This window comes from Lissotriton vulgaris, chromosome 8, assembly GCF_964263255.1.
Source record: "Lissotriton vulgaris chromosome 8, aLisVul1.2, whole genome shotgun sequence".
Lineage (NCBI taxonomy): Eukaryota > Metazoa > Chordata > Amphibia > Caudata > Salamandridae > Lissotriton > Lissotriton vulgaris.
This window is the reverse complement of record NC_141696.1, coordinates 596,087,020-596,112,368: the sequence shown is the minus strand read 5'-3', so window position 1 is coordinate 596,112,368 and position 25,349 is coordinate 596,087,020. Positions and strand designations below refer to the sequence as shown.

General features: G+C 43.0%; 1 protein-coding gene across 1 annotated transcript in view; it reads right to left on the bottom strand.

Annotated features, from left to right (window-relative positions):
- The window catches only part of LOC147697769 (maestro heat-like repeat-containing protein family member 1), a 72,248-nt gene that overhangs the window by 3,493 nt on the left and 43,406 nt on the right, over positions 1 to 25,349 (bottom strand). Inside the window, exons 15-17 of the mRNA XM_086936136.1 lie at positions 24,891 to 24,998; positions 12,536 to 12,682; positions 11,492 to 11,590 (exon numbers count right to left, since the gene is read on the bottom strand). Of these exons, the coding sequence (XP_086792262.1) occupies positions 11,492 to 11,590; positions 12,536 to 12,682; positions 24,891 to 24,998 (354 nt within the window). The remainder of the gene's footprint in view (positions 1 to 11,491; positions 11,591 to 12,535; positions 12,683 to 24,890; positions 24,999 to 25,349) is intronic.

Genomic DNA, 25,349 nt, shown 5'->3' with positions numbered 1-25,349 from the left:
TTGGATCTGAATGACCATGGTTCTGAAAATGCCAGGGTAAAACCCATATCCAAGTCTCAGAAGGGCTTTAGGGAATTACCCTGCAATGCCACCTAGCAGCTAGCGCAAATGAAAAATACTCAAACCTATGAAATTCTCTCCTTGCAGAGACAAGATTACTCCTTGTAACCATGAGCCTGTTTCACATGAAGCCAGTGAAATTGATTCTGCCTCCGAATACAAAGGAGACAAAAAGGGTAAGGCATGTCCTTGAAAAATAGGCACATGAAATAGTATTTTCTTGAAGGAACGAACTTGAGACTAGTTAGATACTCCTGCCTAGTGCTTTTTGTGGGTGATGAGATATCTTGACTCTGTCAAGGAAGAAGGCTCAGAATGTTAGTGACCCTTTAGTGTAAACATTTGCTTGATTCCATGGAACGGCAAAGGTACAAACTGGTTTGTGATAACCACAAATGTGAGCTTCAAGGGAGAATATTATTTGAGTAATGTCTCCTTTAGTCAAGTATAACATATATTTGGAGTTAAGAGATTGAACAACATGTTTTTCAAATGAAAATACATACATTTTCTAAAACAAACATCTTTATGCTTAATTCTCTCCTAGATCTTTTAAGGTGTTGGATCGAGCAAGATGGCGTCGGTGTGAGACGCGAGCTTGCGTCACTTCTCTGTTACACATTCCAATGAGGAAAACGCAGCCCCCGTGCCAGGCCCTGGAGTATGCTGTCCGGCTTTCAATTTCATGAACTTTGCAGGCGAGGCGTGTTTGGAGCTGAATCGTGGCTCCATTGGATTATACAGGCTTGTCGGCTTCCTTGTCGGCTTTGTAGCTCCGACGCCTCCCACTGCATTCCTGGACTACAGCTGCCAAAAATGTAAGAATACCTGGCCTGGGACCAAGAAAATGGGTGTGGCCACATGCTCTTCGGGTGTACTCCCTCCCTCCACGCTGGATGCCGGTAAGGTGAGGGGGGAAGTTATGAAGGAGCTCCTGACAGGGGAAATGTGAAATCCAGCAATTTGGATGGTGGCACAAGGACTCGAGCTGGCAAAACCGACCAACTAGGAGATCTAAGGGGTTCCAATCTCAACCTTTCATTTCCTCTCTATTCTCTGGCAGTAATAAAGGTCCCTCTTTGGATCTGAAAGAGCGGAACCTGCACAGGGGTTCTGGAGCAAACACTCCCAGTCTGCGGGTGGAGGTAGGGGCAGATGCTCCCCCTGTTGTATAGCATTTTAGGACCCTAGTGTAATTTTCACGATTCATGCCCTTATATAGGTATAAATCACCATATCCTTATACAGGCATAGAAATCACAACCATATTTAGACATAGCTCATGCAGTCCAAATACGGCATGGCTACTTCCACTAGTTCCGAAAACCCACAATGATTTCTTGGAAAACTCGGCTTCATCAGTTAGGGACTTGCCCTTGCTTGAATATTGACTTCTCCAAGAACTCATGGAGTTTTCAAAGAACTGAGACTCTTTGATGACGTTATTATGTCCACCTTTACGTCAAACTTGGCACCTTCAAGGTATAAATACGCCCACACTTGCCCTAGCAAACACACAGTGGTTTGGAGCAGTTCGACTATCTACTTGCCCGATGCATCCTGCTGCAGCAAGTGCAGAAGGAAGTCGACCCTCCAGCAGACGCACTGAGAGAGACGCTGTCTTTTCTCTTGCTGAGAAACCCAGCTCCAGTGTTTCCAAGCTACCCTTGCGGGTTGTTGGTAAACCGAGTCCTGAGACAGAGAGATACCAGACCTCCTTCATTCTAAACCAAGGTACGGAGCTGATTACACCCTAAGAGAAATCTTGGATAGATTCTTGGCAAAAGAATACTAAACTTATGCTATACCACACTTCCTTCTCTCGTACTAGACGTAGGTTAGGTACATCGGGGTAGGCGTATTTTAGAAGCACCAGTTGAGTACTTTCAGTCTTTATTTATTTATGTATGTATTTTATGGCTCAGAAACCATACCATGCTTTTTACAGTATTATTTAATAATACTCTTCTTGCTGTATGCATTATACTTTACAGCCAGTATTACGATTGTAGCAGTTTATTTCTTCTGCATGAGAAAGAAGACTGTTCATTAAATACTTTTATTGAAAACGCCCGTCTCTCTATTTCTCTGCACCTCTGATGAAACGAAGCATGCACGATTGACTGAGTGAAATATCTATCTATTGTTTCCACGACTCTGAAGATACGTTTTATCTTGGGGAAACAAAGTTGTCATGTTTAAGCGGTTTTCAGAAACTAATCCCTTCTTGTTCATTTGAGAAAGTTTCTAGTGACCTCTGAGCTAGCTGGCACTCACAATTAAGTTTAATATATTCGATAGAGACCTAGTAGACACAAGTTCTACGTGATAGGATATATTACTCCAATGTGCAGAGCCTATTGGGAATATAGGAACTACACTATATGGCGCCCAACGTTTGGTAAGGCACTAATACTAGATACTACAGTAACTCAGTCGTGCTTTTCACAGAGACCCCTTTTTCCCGTAAAATACTCCAATAGACGTCTGGAGTGGGTTAATGGATAAAATATCTGCCATAACTGAGAAGGACGAAAATCCTATGTATTAGTTTTTGGTTTGTTCAACATTGAAGGATACAGTGTTCCAGTTCCAAAATATTGTGCAACTTATCTTTGTTTCCTTGAAACTTGCTCTGCAAACTTTCAGTCAAACAAAATGACTGAAAACGCAACCGGTGGAGCTGCAGTGAATGCAAATCAACCGGGTTTAGACGTTACAGGGTTTAATGAAGACGACGATGATGCTGTAATCATCCCAGAAAACTTAAGGAAAACTATAGCTATAAAACTTATAGAAAATGGCCTATCACCGAGAGGTGGTAGGGTAATATTTTTCATAGAGGCACATGAATATCGGCAGACAGAGGTATACTATTCATGGATTATCTTTCCACAAGCAAATCCAACAACACATGTGCTCCATTTCTATAAGATAGAGGAACCTCCAGCGGAATACGCTCCTTTCGAGGACATTGAAATTCCACTAACTTACCAAGAGCATCAGCTCTGGTTTAAAGGCGCCCTACAACATCAAATTAGATAACAAGAGGAGTGCCAGTACTGATTATTTCTCAGAAATATTTACCCTAAATGCATAAGTCATACACATTTAGAAGCTCTTTAGTAGCTGGTTTATTTAAAAAATGCACTGTTTTTATTTCATACAACATTTGATAAAATTTTCATTAGAGAAACAAAAAACAAAGAGGAAATAATTTAAGGACAAGGGAACTGGTGGCAATTACCACTGACCTTCATTCAGCCAAACACAAACACTTATGCACAACATACTTCATACATACAACACAATAGATGCACGCACAACCGGGGAAAAAACAGTAAACCCGAAGGGGAGCATTTAGTCTGCCAAAACAACTAATTATCCACAATGTTTCTACCTATACACAACTAGTAGTGCTCTACTTTATTAATTCAACACCAATACAATAAATGAATTAAATGTGACACTGTTACAACTTATTGGTAAAGAGACAATTTTGGCAGAACGATGGTCTACGAGTTTTGAGTCCCACACTCTTGGGGCTCTCCTCAGGAACACACCAATCTGTGAAAAATAAATAAAAATATATATGTCTGACTTGATCTTGTACAAAAAGATGACTGAGATCAAACCACTGTTCTCCAACTAAAGCTTACCCGAAATGTAGATAATACTGGACCTTTTTCTGTGAAAGAAGATTTCTACAGGAGAGAGAGAGAGAGAGAGAGAGAGAAATAGAGGATTTTGAAAAACATAAGTCTGGTGTCATGGTCAGCTCCTGTATAGTCTGAACGCCCTAGACTTCACTCGTGTGGCCAAATTAGTCTTACCTAGTAATGACCCCCTGCGTCCATTATTTGATTTGAGATGAAAAACTCGGAGCACCAGCACATACTCTATAAATGAGAAAGGATACAAATAACAAATTCAAAATGCACCCAATACAACTACCAACAGTTGGACAAGAGGCACTGCAGGGAAATGTAGTCCCCGTCTTACCTCTTAACGCCAGCCAGCGTAAAGATCACTCGCGGTCTTTTAATGGTCCAGAAAGTTTCAGGTGAAAGCTGAGGATAGAGGCAAAACGTTCTGATTACAAAACCGTCAACCTGGAGGGAAAAGGGGGCAAACAGGGGCTAGTCGGTCTAATTAATGGGGTAGAAGCTTACCGGAGGCGAGAAATTAATCCCCGTTTGACTGTTCATTGCAATGCTTGACAATTAGTGTGCAAGCCACGGCATCAAGGTATGGCGTCAATAACGATCGGCAACATCTTGGATATTGTAGTTTTTTTTGCATCATGCATGCGTGTATTTGACAATATGCGCCGAAGTAAATCGGAAATGACAGATCAGGGGTTTCCTGAATAGCGTCCCCAAGCATCATGGATGATGTAGTTTATTCCAGTTGTATACGCTTCTTGTGCATAGTCAATTGTGTATACCAAAAACTTTAACGACTATTGGTTTTGCCGTTAATGCCTCATGTGGCATGGAATGTGGAGATCTAATTAATAACAGATGGCCCCACTCGGGGATGGCTGTATTGAGGATTTAAAAAAATGATTAAAAAAATATGTGAAGAGATGTATCTATGTCTCGAGTGCATATCCACATGTATAGACTGCCAATTACTCTATATACAAGCCGCTTATAGACCCTAGTCCTCTAATTGGAATCTCCACCTGTAAGATGCCTCTTTTAACCACAGAGTCTATGTGGAGCACACAGTGCATGGCAAACAGGGATTTCTGTACAGTGTGTCACACACGCCAACAAGTAAATGGCGCGTTGAGACCCAGATGGTCTATCTAGCCTCTCAAATTATAATGTCACCCAGAGTTCCTCACCCTCAGTTTATTCCACAAAATGGTAGATTTGCTAAATTTAATGTGGGATTGAGCAAGGATGGTTCACTACGAATACCTTCATGTTGGTGAGCTTGCGTGCCATCTTGTAATGGTAGGCTCGACAAATGCTGGTGTCTTAACCTTAACTTCTGACTATATGTGTGAAGGATCGTAGACCCTCTCTCGCTCTCTTATTCCACCTGCCAATCACGACTTCTGAAATATACGCTAGAATGTAAAGCTTGGGCACAAGCATAAGGAAAGATTGTATAATTTATACCAATTATAGTTTATAAATTTCTGAAATTTCATTGAGACCTGACACGGACGTGTCAAATTTAACATTCAAGAGTGCTTCCCTTTGAGCTAGTTTTAATTCAATATTGCCACCCCGCGGGTCTCTTTCAACTTTTGAGATAACAGTCCACCTTATATAATTTACGCTATGTGATTTCTTTTTCCAATGATTGACAAGTGGTACAGTTTCAACATTTGTTTTGATTCTCGATTTGTGCTGGGAGATTCTTTGTCTTACTTCTTGATTGGTTTTCCCAATATAGAGTAATCCGCAAGGGCACGTTATGCCATAAATTATATTTTTAGTTTTACAGTTGCTGAAGGTTTCATGCTTCCAAAAAATTCTGTTGTGGTTAAACAGAGAGCCTTCTACTGTAAGGTCACAACATACACAGATGCATAAAGTGGGGGCACATATGTACGCAGGAAAGTAAAACACTTAAAGAATAAGAGGAGAGTGTGGGTTTGAGGGACAGAAATGTGTGAAAAGGCATGGTATGGAAACTGTGCTTGAGAACTCAAGTGAACCGTATGAGAGAGGCGGGAAGAGTGCATGAGAGAGTGAGAGAGAGCAGTGAGAGAGAGTAAGAGAGAGAGAGATAGAGGTACAAGTGGAAGGGGCACCAATAATAGGTGAGAGGTGGACCAGTGAAGAGCGTGAGGAGGTACAGGACGGTAGCGGATGTGAGCAGGTAGTATAGAGAGAAGACAGGGAGCCTGAGGGAGAGATGGGAGAGATCAGCTGTATTGTAAGATGAGAGGGGGTACTGGGAGTCTGAGGGAGAGATGAGAGAGGCAGTGGGTGTGTAGGGAAGTGATGACAGGGTTGATGATAGTGCAGGGGAGTGAGTGATGTGTTAGATTGGAATTGTTTGTTGTAGAATTGTATGGCATGGTGTGAAGCTGTGTAGAGGAAATATGTGGCATGGTGTGCTCTTGAATATGTGGATATAACTGAAGAGTGATGATGGTGGCAGCAAATGGGAAGCCCATGGGCAGGCTAAATCCCTCCAGTAGATGCAGCATGTCTCGGTTTGAGACAGCCCATATGCTCCGTCTAGAGCGAAGGCCTAAAAAACATGACTTTATCCAGCTGCGTGGTTTACCATCAGAGAGATACCAAATAGCGCTGCAATGCTTTGCCTGTACAAGCGCATATGTGTTCTCTTCCGTGTTCTCAGAGTGAGACAGAGAGCAAGATTGAATGAGCAAGCAGACATTGTAGTTTATGAATTGGTGGTAGCAGCATTCCCGACAAACAAAATGGATGTGTGTGTGTTTTGACCACGGTGTGGGGGCAGTTGACAGATTTGTAGATGCAGAAAATATGGGTGTCACTAAATGTTCAATATGTCATCCTGCCCTTGGAAGAATGCCCACGAAGGTAATCCTAGAAAAATCACATGTACATGCAATTACGGTATAATCAATATAATAACAGAAACATATGTAACAGGTTTCATCGGATCAGATAATGAGTGTAAAATGACTTTGACAGTTACCAAAATGTTTATTGTGTAGTACCTTAAAGTTTGCCACTCATTTCCATTCACATACTAACTGTTTGACCTACATTTACTTTCTGAGAAAAATAGGCAATGTTCATTTTTATTGACCAGACAGTGCACGGAGTGGGTAGCCACTTCAGTGCGGGCCACACTGTGCAGGAAAAGGCCCTACCTGCAGAGCCCAGGTGGGCGGTGGCAAGGGACAATTAAATGCTCACACTTTCAATTCCACTGCAGTGTAAGGGATGCAAGGCCACAGGAGTCAGAATCATAGAATAATGAACAAGACTAGCCTCAAAAGAATTGAAACAGATATTCCAGCAATTTGCGGCATCCCCGGATGCCAGGGCGTGTTATACAAATTTCCAACATGATACGACTAATGCTGAATTACCATAAACATAAAAGTCTACCACAGTTGGCAGCTCATCATGCTCAGAAAGAAAAAAAATTAAATGTAGCAAGTTACTGTTTGTAGCATGCTTCATTAAATAAACCCTGGCCTACGACGAAAGGCCTATGCAGGGCTTCAAGTGGTATGAAAAAACTGGTGGGTCCCTCAAAGGGGCGTGGCAAGAAGATTACGGATGTGGCTTAAAACATGTAAGCTAATAATATGTTCTTCTGTATAGTGTGCCTCCCCACTAGTATTTTGGAGCTGCTGTCATTGCACCCAGATATATAATACAGCAAGTTACATGCCTGATACAACAAGCCCAGGTTGTCAGCTTTGTCAATGGTGTGTATTTCCATTGCCTATATCTGAGGGTGAACATTTTCATGCCCTTTTCAGATAATTTGTTTCCTTTTAAGTCTTTTCTCTCTCAATGGGGCTGGTTATCAAAGGGAGGATTTGCAAAGGTTAGTTTAAATAGGCCATCTTCTGTTTTTCCAGAGTTTAAAGCCCTTGCCTTTCTCTCAAAACTTTTTTTCCTGCACAACTTATTTGTAACAACCTTGGTGTTTAACAAAATATATGCTTCAATACCTCGATTACACACTGAAAGCATTTCTTCCTGCAGAACAGTTGTCATGTAAAAATATATGGTTTACATGTAAAGCCCTTTAGTGCCATAGGGTCAAGTTTACACTATATAAACTGCCAGAAAAAAAAGAAAGAAAAAAGCATAACGTGACCTTGGTGTGGCCTGGTAGTCATATGTCCTTTTGTGCAACAACAGCATGTAAGCATAATCGTTGCCTTAATTGCAGAAGTATACAAGCACATGAAGGGCAGAAACCTTCCCTAGTAGAGGACAATGACAGTTAATGTCATTTGTAGTGAACACTGTAATAATGTAATCTGCATTATATTGCTGTTCTGTAGAGTATATTGCAATGGTAAAAGACCCATGCTTCCCTGTAGCAAGGAACATTATTTCCCTTAAGCAGCGGGAGCAGACATTCCAGCAAAAACAGGAATCAGACAAAACTGAGGTTTCTGCCTGGAGGGTGCGGGCAAAAATGGAGACCCCGTTAAGGACCCGTCCCAGCACTTGCTTTTTAGAACTGTTGGTGCATCAGCAAGACCCAGCCCACTTAAAGCCCTCGGCCTATGTCATATCTATTTGTGCCTGGGTTGTTAAAAACATTATCTGCAAGACGTGCGGCAATGCTATGAAACTACAAAAATGAAATGAAATGAAATGAATGAGTTTTATATAGCGCACGACTTACCCTGGGGCATCTCAGCGCTTGCTTAGGGAACCCGTCCTGGTATTCTCCTGTGAGATACCCTGGCAGGGTATCCACAAGGTGAAAGCCAGGCATCCCGCCACGAGGGGCCGTTGTGGAGATTAAGCAAGCTATTGCCCAGAGTCGCAGAGTGTGAACCCGTGAGTCGAGAAGGCACCGGAGCGAGAATTAACGAGTCTGTGGAATTTTTAAGCCCAAGACCCGCCGAGGCGGGGAATTGAACCCTGGTCCCGGGCCGAACTCAAGCTCCAAGTCTGCCACCTCTAACCCCTGAGCCACACTTCTCCACTCCACTTCTCAAAAATGAAGTTACATGAGCTATAAATGAAAATATACATTATTATCATTACGGTGTTCAGGTTGTTAAACATGAACATGTGCGCAGAGTCAGAAGGGGGAGAGCAGAAAGAAAGTATACGAGTAAACTGAATGTTTCTGCTGGGTGAGGACGAAACCTGCAGAGAAGACTGCAGCCCTATTCAGCGTGTACCACATGTTTTCACATCTTGCTTGGTCCTATCTATGATCTTACTGCCAGGTCCTATAGGCAGACTTGCTTCCAATGTGATCTGACTGAGCACTCCTATTTGATTTTCACAACTTAGAAGCGGTGTTTTAGGCAACACAGCATTGGGCATTGTCAGAATTATACTCTCACTACAGAAAAACTGCTTTTTACACGACAGGCATTGTGCTGTTGAAATTCCAATTTCTTTGCGATACCCCGTAGATCAATGAAGCAGCGGCCATAAAGGGGCACCTGCTGAACAACGGAAACACCACAAACGGAAAACAAACCTGAGCCAATAATGTGTTGAGATAAAAGAACAAGATAACAATAAAAAAAAAGCATTTCCAAGATCAACGAGAGAGTGCGCCTGTAACCACCGTGCACAGTAGTTCTAACCAATGGAAAAAGAATTCCCAAAATGACTACCTAAAATGGCCACTGTGTTAACACATAAGTAATTGGCTGGTACTTTCAGGGGGGGTTCAATACAGGAAGAGGCATGACGTATTCATGCCATGGACTAATGAAGTGACGATTGGGGCAGCTAAAGGGAAGCCTATGGGCAGGCTGGTTAGAGCAGCGCACACGCGCTGTCTAGAGCGAAGACCTATGAAGTAACCACTTTTGTAAGTTAAGAGCTTTGCCAGAAAGCGGATCTTTGAACTGTCGGAAAAAGTAATTTCATCCATTTAGTGACGACTTCATGCAGCTTCTGGGCACTGCTAAACTTCAAACGAAAACCTAAATTTCAGATATGAATCCATCACACTTAATATCATTTATAAACTTATACAGCTTGTTTTTATTTCATTTAAAGGGTGCAGCTCATAGGTTTCATGCCTTAACAAACACATTTTTTGTCATAGCTATTGGTGCATTTATTGGAGTGCAACTTCCACTTGCCCTGGTACGCAATGTACTGTGAAATAAGTGAGGGCTGTGTAATGGTTGTTGGTTATGATAAAGTTTAAACACAATTCTTTTTCTGTGCTAGACAATTGGGGTGGCACAGGCAACATAAATTATTCACTCAAAGTTGAATTATGGTGTCAAAGAACTTTTGGGCAGCACTACCTCATGCACCTGTCTGCTCAAAAGACACTTGTCCCCTGCCAGTGGTATTTAGGTTAAAATTTAGAAATTAAATATTGAGGAAAAAATACAAAAAGAAAAGTGAGAAACTGATATTTCAAATGTTAATGCTATATAAGTATCTGAAAATGATTTTATAGGATTTTATTCTTGTTGTAAGGTACACAAATCCAAAATCCTATGCCTAACCATAATGCTATCACTATCACTTGCCCATTACTATTATGTACTATAACCGAAACCCAAACCCCCTAACACTAGGAGGATAATATACCCACCACTTTTCATAGACCTGAACCTAGTTCATTCCAGCAAAGTATGCTTAATATTATTCTTTACCCTAACCCTGTATCATGCCCATACTTCATCTCTAGCCATAAAGTTATCCCTAAGACTAACATTAAACAAGAACTGTTCCGTAACTGGCACAATATACGCAACATGAAGTCAATCTCTATCCTTTATGCTTACATTAACTCTACACCTAACTTTAATGTGTACCATTACCCTTACCCTAACTCTTATACACACCCACACACACACAACCTCAAAGGCGACAGGAAGGCCACGAAGAAACTGCCCTGCAAAACCAATGATCCAGTAAATATTGCCTTACCCGGCTGCCTAAATCAATCCTGGCCTCAGTGTCACCCAGCCCCCAAATACAATGATCCCCCCTGGCCTTGTCCTAGGCATAGGGGATATGTGTGGTTCTCTGCCCCTATAACGCAATCACACTGCCTTACCCATGTGTCAGGGTGGGTTGTTCACTTTGGCCTCGTGAAGGCCCATCCTCAGACAGAAGAGGTAGTCCTGTAACACAACACACCAGTGCTGGTGCCGGTTACCTCCTGGCCCGGGCCAGTCACCATTTCAGTAGGAGTTTAGAACACAGTAAGCTGTGTGCTATAGAATATGGACTCAGCTGTATACCTTTCCTCAATGTAACTGTATTCTGTAGATACAGAGCCCAGCCTTTACCCAGGCCTGTTGTTTAATATCGAGTACCACTCCACCCCTGAAGTCCAGGGCCTGGTCTTAGACCTGGTCTTGTATTGAACACCCACATTCCTAAATGTAAGTTGTCTTGGAGGGTGGCATTTCCGTTGGTGCTCTATTACTTCTGTAGTCATGAGTAAATCAAAGGAGAAAGTAAAGGTTGAATGACTTTTTTATAAGGTAAATTTAAGAGATTGTTGCATTTGGTATCATAAGCCCCTTCAAAATACATTTTCTAAACAAATTTATAAATTTCTTCAACAAATGTTATATACACATGAGGAATGGAAGCTGCACTGGCCATTTATTTGATACAGTTTTGTTTTTGGAATTGTAGACTGCCTACGTCTTTAGACATATTTTAGCTTTTCTTTCTCATAAGCTTTTATCTAATTGTAAAATACATTTAATAAATGTGAACCGCCGCTGCTGAAGAAAGTTTGAAATATGAGACAGAAAGAGATGCATGGTACTTACCAGCTCAATATCAGAAAGACAACCCTTGTACGCTTCAAGTACCTGCCGGCATGCGAAAGGATGAACCTTGGCACATGTCTGGAAACCAATTACTATGCCCTGCAAATAGGTAAAGACTACTCACAGCCTCAGGGAGACAATAGACATTAACCAAACACAGACATTTAGTACAAGAGATTTCATATTAGAAAGAAAGGATAAAGCTGGTTCTTGATTTCACATTCAGTGTTTACAGCTGCTATTGGTGAGTGATTGTCAACTAGTAAAGCAAATATATTAAGTGTCCTGAAAGCATGATTTAAGGATACCTTTATACAGCCTTGCTGGAGGGCCTTTACCATGCTACTTAAAAAGCATCTTTGGACAATAAGATGAGAGTTTCGTCACTATTTGTTTTCTGTCACTTTGTTCTCTCTGGTGTTTCACATAAAGGAACTGCAAGGATAGTTCAATACACAAGCCTTCTTTACAACAAAGGAGTGCGATTTCTTTAGAAGGGGTGCTTATCCTTTCTTCCTCATGTCTACTGTTGTCTATTTTGAAGGCCTTTTTGAGAGAGTCATTTCAAAGCCTTCACATAGCTTTATGTCTTTCACCGCTTTATCTGCTACATTGATTAAACTTGATTTATCTTGTTCAAACACTGGCTTCTATCAAGAGAGATTACCTAAAGAGGCTCCTAACTATCCCTGATGAAATGCATTATTAGTCAACTGAAAAAAGAAGTTCTACATTTAGTTTCTGCTAACTTAGTCCTCATCTACTCTGTAGAGGGGTTTCACACTAATATAATTTGGCTATGCACGGAGTACAAAATCACACTATTGGGTGAGAGGAAGTACTGAGTGAGGATTGTTTCACCGGTCATCAATAATTTACCATCAAGCTCTATGAATGAAGTTACAAACTTACACAATGTACATCCAGATGCTCCACAGCCCCATATGACTACCTTCTCAACTTGTTTTTGTTGTGGTCGTACAGGGTGAAATACCCTAGGGAAATAAATCTTTGATAATTTTAAGAAATGCACTTGATACTTACTGCATGGTAAGGCGTAGCGATGAACCTAGTAGATTCGAACATGCTTCGAAGGAAGGGTAAGATCAGTGCAGTATCATCACAGCTGGCCATGCACTTACCAAGGCACTGGAAAATAAAACCCAAATATGGGAGTGAATTAAAGACAGTCTGAGTTAAGAATAAACAGCATCTCCTGCTCACTCTATGAAAGTCTTACTTATATTGGATTATTCATATTTGATTCACTCTACACACAAATGTGTCTCCCACTTTCAAATAGCACTTAATAAGTTGAGTGAGATGTCTGTTATCTTATGTATAGTATAGTTATATTTTCTGGACATTGTAGAGATTTGTATATGGCCCTGAATATGACTCAAAACAAGGAAGTGAGGGGTAATGTGAGCCAATGAAGGTCCAGTACCTAGGCTCTGAAAGTGCTAATGCAGAAACCAGTGGAAATACTGCTCCTTTCAGAAAGCAAAGTAGAAAGAAAGGCGGACAAAGAAAGGGGAATCCTAAGGATTTTTTCTTGGTGCCTTCACAAATCCATGAGCATGTAATGTCTCATCATCAAGGGTGTTCTTCATAGGGCTAGCAATGCAATGCCCTATGGGCCCCACGAAGGGTCGCTTAGCAGAGATCTTTTTATTTTTGCCATATGATGAAAGTGCCAGTGTGAGGGCGTTTTGAATGTGTGAGGTTGAGTGACTGTGTATAGTGAAATGAAGAGAGACTAAGAAGAGGTATTCAACTGGACTTTTTACTGATGGTTTCCTTGGCAGGTTTAAAAAAAACATAATTTGGTACGGGCGACTACAGGGAGATAATGTATCCAAGTAGCCTAAATCTGTGAATGTGGTCAGGTCAACGTGTTTCTTGCCTGTTGGCCCAAAAAGTATCTGTACCACTACTTCAGGACCTAAAAAAGAGAGAGCTAACCCTACCCCACATCTAAGATGTGATATAAAGTGTAGGTAATCCCCTAAAAGAAAATACCTTTGTTCAAAAAGTTTAAAATTGATCGTCCAACTTAGAAAGAAAATGAAGAAAACACACAGTAAACAAATGTTTTGGATGTATGGGCCAATGTGTCTCCAGGATCGCGTTTCCGGGACACTGTATGTGCATGCTATTGTTATGGCTGATCAGTCGCCACAATGTGAAGGAAGTAAAAAACACACTAGTACATGCAATATAGCAGAACAGGCAAGTGGACATACAGGTAACAGACAACATAAAACCAATCTCTGTTGATGTTACACAGTGCATCACAAGTTGTCCTCAGAAGTGAGTGAAGGGTCTTTCCATTTGGATCAGTGACCCATAGGTCAAAAGCAGAGTGTAGCACTCAGCTGCTAACTGTGGAAAGAACAATGATAGTCAACATAAAGAAACAGCAAGTCAAGGGGACCCAAATTGCCTTGGGGTGAGAAAAAAAAGAAAAACAGAGAGTTTTCAAGAGATGCAACCATACTCATGTGGTTTCTGTACAGAGAGCGCAGGAGACCTACCATCCTCTGTTCATCTGGAATGAGACTGAGTAGGGGAGAAGACCCGTCTTTTAAGGTGCAGGTAATTGTAGTGATTGTCCTTGGGTGGGATGCATGCGACCTTGGGAAGGAGTGATGACGCACTGGGCCCCTTGAGATTCCAGAGCCATGATTCGCTTTTAAGTGTATCCAGAAACTGAAGGACATCCTGCTAAACACCAGACCTCATATTCAACAGTCCCACATGCAGAACACCTTGTGGGCTATACCACCTGTCACAGGGCACTATCCCTGTGGGTCCTACGGGGTATGCCCACTGACTAAACATTCCTAAGAGGTCAGGTTGGGTTCCCAATTCGCCTGGAAACAGAAAAGTCACAGTAACTGCAGTGTTTACCGGATCACCTGCCTTTGCGGCCTTCATTACGCGGGAATGACCACGAGCGCTATCGAACCAAGAATAATAGAGCACTGGAGCAACATATGCTGCAGACACAGCACTACAGAAATGTGCCATCACTTTTCCAACTCCAACCACTCTCCAGATGACCGCTGGCAGATAATTTTGGAAGCTATTAATTCATGGAGCCCTTTAAACCTTTTCAGAATGGAGCAAGGGTGGATTTTATGCCTCTCCACCAACAGCAAAGGTTTAAAAGATGAAATCCTCTAGTGCGAGGTGTAATTCAGTCCCCTGTGAAATCAGATACCCTCTTACTATAGCTAGATTGACATTTACTTCATACATGGGACCTGATATACCATATCACGATTTACACCATGTCACATATGGAATGCCGGGCTATGGAGTCCCAGACACCACACTAAGCAGTGCTTATGATAAGCATTTTGCGACTTGGCATTGGTCTCTTCTTCAGTACCACAAATGATTCTGTTGATACCAATGAGGTGGTACCCTCCAATAAGAAACCATTTAACTGTCTTAGTCTACTGTTTGAGATGAACAAGTTACTTACCTTTGGTAACGCTTTTTCTGGTGGATACAGTATCTGCCTGTGGATTCCTCACCTTGTGAATATCCCCCTGCGTCAGCAACGTTCGGAAAATTCTTTGTAGCTCGCCGGCATGGACGACATCACAGGAACGCACAACATCGCGCGCGGCTCCGCTGACGTCACCGACTTCATAATAGGCCTACGCCGGCATGATGACATCAGTTCCGCCCTTTTTTCTGTGCCTTCGAGGCACACGGACGGACCAACAACAATAGCTATATACACAGTATACACAGTACAAACTAGTCAAGGTAACACACATAGTGTGAATATAACATAGTAAATCATGTACAAGAACACACTTCCTTTGAGGATAACATGTATACATTAAAAAAACATTACCAGAAATTCAGGTATAGAAGAGTGGACAACGGGGAGGCGGGTGGGCATGTGAGGAATCCACAGGCAGATAATGTATCCACCAGAAAAAGTGTTACCGAAGGTAAGTAACTTGTTCTTCTGATGGATACATCTGCCAGTGGATTCCTCAACTTGTGAATAGATTCCCACAGCAGTCCCCACTCCCAGAGGAGGGTGTCCACTCCTCTATAGCAGAAAGTTCTGAAGGACAGAACGCGCAAAGTGGCCGTCCCTCCTCACTTCGGTATCCAAGCAGTAATGCTTCGCGAAAGTGTGGAGAGAGGCCCAAGTTGCCTCTCTACAAATGTCCTCTACAGGAACACCCCTAGACAAAGCAGATGTTGATGACTTTGCTCTAGTAGAGTGAGCTCTTATACCCTCTGGAGGTTCCTTACCAGCCAGGGCGTAGCAGATCTTGATGCATAGAATAATCCATCTCGAAAGTGTGCGCTTGTGCACAGCTCTTCCTTTTCTGCAGCCAGCAAATCCAACAAACAACTGGTCATCCACTCGATAGTCCTTTGTCTTATCAAGATAAAAGCTCACCGCCCTCTTAGGGTCTAGACGGAGAAGCCGTTCCTCCTCCTTGGAAGGGTGAGGGGGAGGATAGAAGGTAGGAAGGGTAATAGACTGTCCTAGATTGAAGGGAGTTACCACTTTAGGCAGAAAAGCAGCCCTGGTCCTAAGAACCATTTGTTCAGCATGAATGGCCAAGAATGGAGGCTTCGAACTAAGAGCTTGAAGCTCACTTACCCTCCTTGCCGAGGTAATACCAACCAGGAAGACCGTCTTAAAATACAAAAGTCACTTGTGCAAAGGTTCGAAAGAGGAACCCATCAGAAAAGTAAGCACCAGATTCAAGTCCCATTGAGGTACGATAAAGGGAGTAGGAGGACATTTATTCGTAAGGCCCTTTAGAAATCTTAAAACCACAGGAGACTTAAATAAGGACGGCTGATCCGGCAGGCAGAGAAATGCCGACAAAGCCAAAAGATAACCTTTAACTGTAGCAACAGCAAACCCTTGCTGCGCTAAAGAAAGAGTAAATTGCAGTATATCTGATAAACGAGCTATCAAAGGATCGATGGATTTCTCCCCACACCAGGAAACAAACCGAGACCACCTATAAGAATAGAAAGACTTGGTGGAGTCACGTCTGGCCGATAGAATGACATCCACTACATCATGCTAGAGAGAAAAGGAATTCAGGTTGCCCCGTTCAATCTCCAGGCATGAAGGTGTAAGGTCTGGAGGTGGGGGTGTAGAACCTGCCCCTCCATCTGAGAGAGGAGATCTGCCCTTAGAGGGAGACGGAGCGGCGGGCACGAGGAGAGATGGAGAAGATCTGTGTACCACACCCTTCTTGGCCAATCTGGGGTGATCAATATGACTTGGGCCCGGTCTTGGCGAATCTTCCTCAGAACCCGAGGAATCAAGGGTATGGAAGGAAACGCGTAAAGGAGTTGTGAGCCCCAACTCAACTGAAACCCATCCCCAAAAGCTCCCTGCATCGGATACTGGAGACTGCAGAATGACGGGCAGTGAGCACTCTTGTGAGTGGCGAACAGGTCCACCTGAGGAGTTCCCCACGTCCGAAAGACATGACAAGCTACCTCTGGATGAAGCCTCCACTCGTGGTCGGCCGAGAACTGCCGACTGAGACTGTCTGCATGCACGTTCAAAACTCCGGCCAGATGATTTGCCATCAGACAAATCTGATGGTCCTGAACCCAGGACCAGAGACGCAGAGCCTCTCTGCAGAGACACTGCAACCCCACTCCTCCCTGTTTTTTGACATACGACATCGCGGTGGTGTTGTCCATCAGGACTTGAACCAACCGCCCGCGAAGGGAAGGGAGAAAGGCCTTGAGTGCTAGACGTATCGCCCGCAACTCTAGAAGGTTTATGTGAAGCAACCTTTCCTCTGGAGCCCAAAGACCCTTGATCTCCAGATCCCCCAGATGAGCACCCCACCCTAGAGTGGATGCATCCGTTCACCGTGGCAACCGATGGAGGTAGATGGAAAGGCTTTCCTTGAGACAGATTGCCTTCCACGCTCCACCAAGATACATCCGCTGCAGCTTCTCTGGAGATCCTCACAGACTCCTTGAGATCTCTGTTGTGTATATACCACTGCCTGCGAAGACACCACTGGAGTGCCCTCATGTGCCAGCGTGCATGGTTGACCAACAGAATGCAGGAAGCCATCAGACCAAGCAGGCGAAGGACCTTCAGGACTGGAACGACCGCTCCATTGTGAAATAAAGGAATCATTCCCTGTATGTCGAGAATCCTTTGAGGTGGAGGGAATAATCGACATACAGTTGTGTCCAGTACCATACCTATGAACAGGTTGCGCTGGGAGGGCACCAGGTGAGATTTGGGTACATTTATTGAAAAACCCAACCTGTACAACAACTGAGTTGTGACTTGCAGATGATGGAGCACTGTCTCTGGAGATTCTGCTTTAATCAACCAATAGTCCAGATACGGGAATACAGGTATCCCCGACCTTCTGAGATGTGCTGCCACCACAGCCATCACCTTGGTGAAAACTCGAGGTGCAGCAGTAAGACCAAACGGAAGGACCGCAAACTGGTAATGTTGTGATCCCACCGTGAAACGGAGATACTTTCTGTGCGACTTCAGGATAGGAATATGGAAATAAGCATCCTGCAAGTCGATTGACACCATTCAGTCCTCTTCCAGCAGCGCCTCAAGAACCTGAGCAAGGGTGAGCATCTTGAACTTCTCCTGTTTCAGGTAAAGGTTCAAGATCCTAAGATCCAAGATTGGACGAAGTCTGCCACCCTTCTTGGGAATCAGGAAATACCGGGAGTAGCATCCCTGACCCCTTTCCTGCTCCGGAACCACCTCTATCGCACCCTTTCGTAACAGTGGCAGGACTTCCTCCTGCAGGAGAAGTAGGTGGTCCTCTGAGCAAAATCCTTGGCAAGGAGGGTAATCTGGAGGAAATTCCCAAAAGGGAAGGGTAGGGTGGTAAAATATCGATTACAAAAATATAGCTGACATAAATATAGTTGTAAAAATATCGTTTACAAAAATATCGACACCCTGTACTTAAACAGGTAAGTACATAAATATCTACTCAAAAATATCGTTGTAATTAATATAGATGTAAAAAATATCGAATTTTTAAATTAATTAAAATTACATTAAATAATAAATAAATATAAGTACTATTAACAAAATACATTACATTACTTTTATTTTTTAACTATTTAAAACAAATTAACTACACTTTTTCATTATAAACTTAATAAATGTGTACATATACATATATTTAAAACATTACTTTATATAACAACAATAATACATACATATAATTAAAATATACAATATATTATTAGTTAAAACATTTGATAGCGTAGGTGTAAAATTACTATTCCCACTCCAGAGGGTGCAACAGTAGGGAAAGCGTTGGATAGCGTAGGGGTAAAAATTACTATTCCCACTCCAGAGGGTGCAACAGTAGGGAAAGCGTTGGATAGCGTAGAGGTAAAAATTACTATTCCCACTCCAGGGGGTGCAACAGTAGGGAAAGCGTTGGATAGCGTAGGAGTAAAAATAACTATTCCCACTCCAGAGGGTGCAACAGTAGGGAAAGCGTTGGATAGCGTACGGGTAAAAATTACTATTCCCACTCCAGAGGGTGCAACAGTAGGGAAAGCGTTGGATAGCGTAGGGGTAAAAATTACTATTCCCACTCCAGAGAGTGCAACAGTAGGGAAAACGTTGGATAGCGTAGGGGTAAAAATTACTATTCCCACTCCAGGGGGTGCAACAGTAGGGAAAGCGTTGGATAGCGTAGGAGTAAAAATTACTATTCCCACTCCAGAGGGTGCAACAGTAGGGAAAGCGTTGGATAGCGTAGGGGTAAAAATTACTATTCCCACTCCAGGGGGTGCAACAGTAGGGAAAGCGTTGGATAGCGTAGGAGTAAAAATTACTATTTCCTCTCCAGAGGGTGCAACAGTAGGGAAAGCGCTGGATAGCGTAGGGGTAAAAATTACTATTCCCACTCCAGGGGGTGCAACAGTAGGGAAAGCGTTGGATAGCGTAGGAGTAAAAATTACTATTCCCACTCCAGAGGGTGCAACAGTAGGGAAAGCATTGGATAGCGTAGGGGTAAAAATTACTAAATGTATTTAGTCATTTATAAAATAACAAATATTTATTTTTAATTAGTCAATAATTAATTAAATAATTAATCAATTAAAAAGTAATTAATTTACTACATTTTCACTAAAAAATTCCAGTACACACACCTAAAATTAATTATAAAATTAACATAATTAATTCCGTAAATATTAATCAATTAACTAATTGAAATTAATTAACTATTATTTATTACACTATTTATATTCATTTAAAACATTAATTAATCTATTATTTTATTATATTTAAATTACTTCCCACCCTACTCCCCTATAAACCCACAACCCGCTACGGAACTATTAATACTAAATTCAACATAAAATACATTATTAACTAATTAAATACTACAAAAAATACTACTTTGACTACAAATACTCATTAAAAACACTACATTACTTATAATTATTTAAAAAACGATATTTTTGTAAACTATGTTTTTGTAAACGATATTTATTACAACTATATTAATGTTATTGATATTACTTACCTGTCTGTCGATATTTTGGTCAGACTATATTTTTGTCATCGATATTTCTTCCTGTAGATATTTTTGCAGCGATATTTAGGTAAGTCGATACTTTTGCAACGATATTCCCGTTCTGTACCAAGGGAAGAGCATACCCATTCTCTACAAGATTGAGAACCCAAAGATCTGATGTAACGATCCCCAATCCCGTTGAAAATGGGTAAGCCGACCCCCTACAGGACCCGCATGATCCGGAATGGCAGATCTAGGGCTGCTTTGCTGATGGTGAAGGGGGTTGGGAAGAGGAGGAGGAAGAGGAGGAGGAGGCTTGACGTCCTCGAGGACAAGCTCTTTGTTTGCCCCTGTAGGATTTATATAGTGGATTTTGCTGTTGCTGCTGCTGTTGAGTTTGACGGTAGGGACGAAAGGACAAACGTCCAAAACCTCTATACCTCTTAGTTGCAGAGCCTCTGGACTGCAGCCCCAAAGATCTGGCAGTAGCCCTACTGTCCTAAAATCTTTCCAAAGCTGCATCAGATTTTTTGCCAAATAGTCCAGCACCATCAAATGGCAAATCCAACAAGGCTGCCTGAACGTCCGCAGAAAAGTCAGATGACTTCAGCCAGGCAGCCCTCCTAGAGGCAACAGAAGTTCCCATAATGCGAGCAACTGAATCAGCAGTGTCAAGACCTCTTTGAATCACTTGACGTGCAGCCACCTGTGTATCGGCCAACACCTCATTAAAATCCTTCCTGCTGTCCTCAGGAATTTTGGGAGCCAACTGCCGTACAGAGTCCATCAGGGCATGTATATATCTCCCCAAGAGACATGTGGCATTGGTCGATTTTAGAGCCATACTTGCCGAAGAAAAAATCATCTTCGCAGTCTGATCCTGTTTCTTGGACTCCTTATCCCCAGGCACTTGAGGGAAAGCACCAACAGTCTTCTTCGAACAGGCTGCCTGTATAACCAGACTTTCAGGCAAAGGATGCGAGGATAGAAACTCAGGATCACCAGGTGCTACCCTATACCTCCTTGCAACACCCTTAACCACTGCAGGAGCTGTAAGAGGCCTGTTCCAAACCTCCAATATAGGCCCAGTCAAAGCCTCATTAAAAGGAAGCAATGGTTCTACAACTGAAGATGGGGAATGGAGGACCTCAGTCAAAAGATTAGACTTGTATTCAGCTGTAGGCAAAGTCAAATTTAAAAGATCCGCAGCTTTTTTGATGACCACATGGTATGGTGCAACGTCCTTTGAAGGGGCACCAGATACAGAGGACAGCTCCAATTCAGGGGAAAGCTCCAAACCACTAGCATCCCTCAAATCATCAAAATAGTCCTCCTGAAGCTCACCTTCTTCCACCTCAGGCTCAGCCTCTCTAAATCTTTGCTCCTCTATAAGGCGCTGAGCTTCTCGCCTCGATCTCTCCTTCAAGAGTCGCGCCGTCGGATCCGTGACCGACTCCGACGGAGCCGGAGCCGGCGTCGAGAATGGATCCGGAAGCCCAGGTCGCTGCTCACGAGGTCGAGTCGGAGCCGGCGACGATGGAATCGGCGTTGACGACCTCGGAGGCGCCAAGAAATGCCAAGGCGGAGCCGGTGCCAGCATAAATGGCATGAAAGGAGCTGGAGCATAGGAGTGGGGAACTACTAAATTATATGCCAATGGACCCATGGGATCCGAAGGTGCACCAGAGGGTTACAAAGCTCTCGAGTAGACTCCATACATTGCGTTTAAAAACAAAGTAGGGTCTTGACCTGGAGCTTGGAAGTGCGGGTAAGGACCCACAGGATGCTCTCTCGGAGGTTCCAGATTCGCCTCCTTTTCCACAGGCGGATGGACTGGAGTCATCGAACCCTCAGGTAATGGAGCCTCTTCTTCCTCTTGAGCCAGGGACGGCGTGGGAGAGAGATCAGATACCAGAGCCGGAGAACGCACTGGCGACTCCAAGGGCGAAGCCTCACCTTCTAGAACACCAGGTGAAGGAGACACCTCATCTTTTCTATGCCTCATCTTAGGCAACTTCGGTCTCGACTCTGAGTCCTTACTGGAGTGATGTTGAGATCCAAGCCTTCGCTTCTTATGCTTCTTCTTCGTTGACCTCGAAGCATGACCAGATGACGACCTCGAAGGCGACGCCATGCGGGACCTCGACCTCGACTTCGACATCGACATCGACTTCGACCTCGCCCTACTCGACACGATCTCGAAGTCTTCTTCTCCTTTCTACCTTCAACTTCGCCACCAGAAGTTTCGCTTCCCTCTCTCGAAGGGCCTTCGGTTTCATCTTCTTACACGAAGAACAGCCTTTGACATCGTGGTCCGAACGCAAGCACCAGATACAATCCTCGTGCGGGTCCGTAATCGACATCATCTTGCCGCACTTCCCACACTGCTTGAACCCGGTCTTCTTAGACGACATCTTCAGCGAGAAACAAAGAAGCAAGAAGACACCAAACAGGGAAAAACAGTAACAAAGTTACTAACAGCTACAGAGGTTCCCCGAAACCGTTAGCGTCGACGACGTGGAAAAAAGGGAACTGATGTCATCATGCCGGCGTAGGCCTATTATGGAGTAAGTGACGTCAGCGAAGCCGCGAGCTACAAAGAATTTTCAGAACGTTGCTGACGCAGGGGGATATTCACAAGGTGAGGAATCCACTGGCAGATGCATCCATCAGAAGCCGCCTTACTAATACCATTGACAACTTTGGTCGGCCTGCATTTGACCGCTACACACTCCAAGATGTCCACCATGGAGGGATGATACTTTTGCTACATAAGTACATGAGGAGCTTGCTCCTATTGGCTCCAGCCTACCTCTTCTCTTTCCTCTTCTCCTCATTTGACATTTCCCAATAGTGCTCACCAAGCATCCTAATCCATTGGGAATAGACCACTTGGTCGCCTCGTGTTACTTATTACATGAGGTGGCCTGGATTGCCAACATGAACACAGATGCCAATATGTCTAGTTTCCACCATGAGGGATCGCTAGGAGTTATGTGGCCTGAGTTGCTCTCCATCACCGTATATGTACTTAGGTTTACTATACTTTTCTCTTACCATTACCCTTGATTAACAAAACATTCAACTGTCTTAGTTTACTACTTAGACGCCACCTTACAAAAACCATGGATGACTTTGGGATGCCCAGCTTTTAACCACTGCACACTCTGAGAGAGGCACCACTGAAGCATGATACCTCTGTTACATCAGCACGTGAGAAGCTCACTCCTTTTGGCTCAAGCTCGCCCCTCTCCTCCTCTCCTCTCCTCATTTTCCACCAGGTCATCACTCCTTCCAGCTGCTGCCCACACCACACCTGAGGAAAATCGCTCCAATTGCCCATACCTTCAATGACAGGTCTTCTCCTCTGCTCAGTTCTCGAGCCAGGCGAGCAGAGGAGGGTAGGTCTCTTGGGCTCTCGGTGCAGAAACCATGTGGAAATGGTTGCTTCTCTTGAAAACGTTTTCTTTTTTTTTTAACACTGAGTCATTTGTGTCCCCTTGATTTACTGTTTCTTTTTACTGACCATCATAGCTCTTTCCACTGTCAGCAGCTAAGCACTACCGTCTGCTTTTGACCTATAGGGCATAATTAATTGATCCAAAGGGTAAGACCCGTCACTCACAATGAAGGACAACCAATCACTTATGATACGCTGAGTAACACGAACACAGATTGGTTTATTTTGTCTGTTCCATGTATGTTCACTTGCTCATTCTGTTATATTTTATGTACTTGTGTGTTTTTCACTTCTTTCACGTTGTGGTGACTGGTCAGCGCCAAAAATAGCATGCGCATGTTTACCTTTAGAGACACTATGATACAGTGAGTTGGAAAATCGATTCTGGTGACACATTGAACCAAACATACAAAACATTTGTTTACTGAGTGTTTTCTTTATTTTTTCATTTATTTTCTAGGTTAGATGATACATTCTAAACATTTTGAACCAGGTATTTTCTTCTAAAGGAATACCTTAGCAGCATATCATGTCTTAGGTGTGGGGTCGGACTATCCCCATATTTGTGGTCCTGACGAATCATTGTGGAACCTTTTTAGGCCATCGAAACCTGACAACACTCACAGATTTAGTCTACTTGGGTACATCACGCCCCTGTATTAGCCCCAACCAAATTATATTTTTTTAATCCTACCAAGGGAACCATCACATTACAGTTCAGTTCGGTATCTCTTAGATAGTTTTAGTCTCCCTTTACTTCACTGTACACATTTACATCACCCCTCACATTCAAAATGCCCTTACACAAGCACTTCTCATCAGACAGCAAAAATAAAAATATCTCCCCTAAAGTGACCCTTCTTGGGGCCCGTAGGGCATTATAGCGCTGGACCTATGAGAAGCAAGCCCTCTATGAAGCATTACATCCTCAGTGATGTGTGAGGGCACCAAGAAATAATCCTTAAGATTCCCCCTTCTTTGCCCGCCTTCCTTTCTTCTTTGCTTTTTGATTGGAACAATACCTCCACTGCTTTTTGCATGAATATGGCCTCATATCCCCTGAATGGGGATTGGCTCTAACATGAAGACTACCTATTGGCTAAAGGAGATCCATTAGGGAAATGAGTATAGCCCTGAAATGTTGTGGCTTTTATTTATTCAAGTGGAGAGGATTACCTCAGGGAGTTCATCTCCATCTGCTTCTTAGTAGGTCAGTCCTTCCAGGGAGTGGGAGAACCATACCTGATTTTCCCAACAGGCTAAGCCCAATGCTGTGTACCCATAATATAAAAATTACCTTTACTAATGAAATACACAGTTCTACCCTTCTCCGACTTTGTTTTAAATTGACTTCCCCAATGGTTCAATACTGACCCTTGAGAGCACTAACCTCCTCATTCACATGATGGGCAAAACTGTCAATCTGTTCGGTGAGTTCTTCCATAAAAGAGACATGCCATTCTCTGTATGGGGCTTGTTTTAGGATAGTCCCCAGGAACTGCAAGGAAAACAGTGAGAGACTTTACTGCAGTAATAGAAACGTAAATGCAGTATCCACGTCTGACGTCTGCAGTGATTTTGAGAAGATAAGAGTAAACAAACTTCAGCTAACAACCTCTGTAATGACGAAATTATATTTGGACAGAAGAACCAGAGAACACATACAGCAATGCTTAAATAGTGTGGTGTGATATCAGTGCTCAGAAGAAACAGGAGGCCTTGACAGTGGCCGTGATTTACACAGAAACACATGCAACAAAACCATGCTGCCCACAAATTATTGTGAAAAGAGCAACAGTGCAACCATCCAGACAGAAAACACATTGGGACCATGCAACAATACCACATA